The 1200-nt window shown below is 46.3% G+C and overlaps 1 protein-coding gene across 1 annotated transcript in view; it reads right to left on the reverse strand.

Annotated features, from left to right (window-relative positions):
- Window positions 1-206: 206 nt before the first annotated feature.
- LOC127375143 (protein pygopus-like) overlaps window positions 207-1200 on the reverse strand; it is a 7084-nt gene continuing 6090 nt past the window's right edge. Inside the window, exon 5 of the mRNA XM_051420975.1 lies at window positions 207-280. Within this exon, the coding sequence (XP_051276935.1) occupies window positions 207-280 (74 nt within the window). The remainder of the gene's footprint in view (window positions 281-1200) is intronic.

The following is a 1200-nucleotide window of genomic DNA, read 5'->3' on the forward strand; positions in this document are numbered from 1 at the left end:
TCCTAAACTGTCATCCACACAGTATGAAATTGTAATCCTGTTGCAAAGCTTCTGGTTCAGTTCCAGAAGTTGTAGTCCCTTTTTATTTTTATGTATCCGAGCCTGATTTGTAGTCCATATGTGATGGTCTAGCTGCGACTCTGTCGGTGGAGAAAAGGCTAGAAGAACCAACGAAATGCCTCGCCGGTCGGGACGGACGGCGGCCGCTAAGAATGAGAGGAAGAGAAGAAGAAGTGAGAAATATAACGTGACTCCTTCTGACAATGTGATGACGAGTTCACTGAAATATAAAGTTACATTCAGATCATCAAATTATCAGGATTCCTCTGGAGACAATCAATCAATCAATCAATCAATCAATATGTTAGGGAGCAAGTTTGAGGCAGGATCACTCAAATTACAGACCCACAGACAGACCTACAGACCTACAGACAGACCTACATACAGACAGACCTACATACAGACCTACAGACAGACAGACAGTCCTACAGACAGACCTACAGACAGACAGACCTACAGACCTACATACAGACCTACAGACAGACAGACCTACAGACAGACCTACAGACAGACAGTCCTACAGACAGACCTACATACAGACCTACAGACAGACAGACCTACATACAGACCTACAGACAGACAGTCCTACAGACAGACCTACAGACAGACAGACAGTCCTACAGACAGACAGACAGTCCTACAGACAGACCTACAGACAGACAGTCCTACAGACAGACAGTCCTACATACAGACCTACAGACAGACAGTCCTACAGACAGACCTACAGACAGACAGACAGTCCTACAGACCTACAGACAGACCTACAGACAGACAGACCTACAGACAGACAGTCCTACAGACAGGCCTACAGACAGACAGTCCTACAGACAGACCTACAGACAGACCTATAGACAGACCTATAGATAGACCTACAGACAGACAGACAGTCCTACAGACAGACCTACAGACAGACCTACAGACAGACCTACAGACAGACAGACAGTCCTACAGACAGACAGACCTACAGACAGACCTATAGACAGACCTACAGACAGACCTACAGACAGACATACAGACAGACAGACAGACCTACAGACAGACCTACAGACAGACAGACAGTCCTACAGACAGACCTACAGACAGACCTACAGACAGACCTACATACAGACCTACAGACAGACAGTGTTGACAGTAGTCTGT

The sequence above is a fragment of the Dicentrarchus labrax genome, unplaced genomic scaffold (assembly GCF_905237075.1).
Source record: "Dicentrarchus labrax unplaced genomic scaffold, dlabrax2021, whole genome shotgun sequence".
Classification (NCBI taxonomy): domain Eukaryota; kingdom Metazoa; phylum Chordata; class Actinopteri; family Moronidae; genus Dicentrarchus; species Dicentrarchus labrax.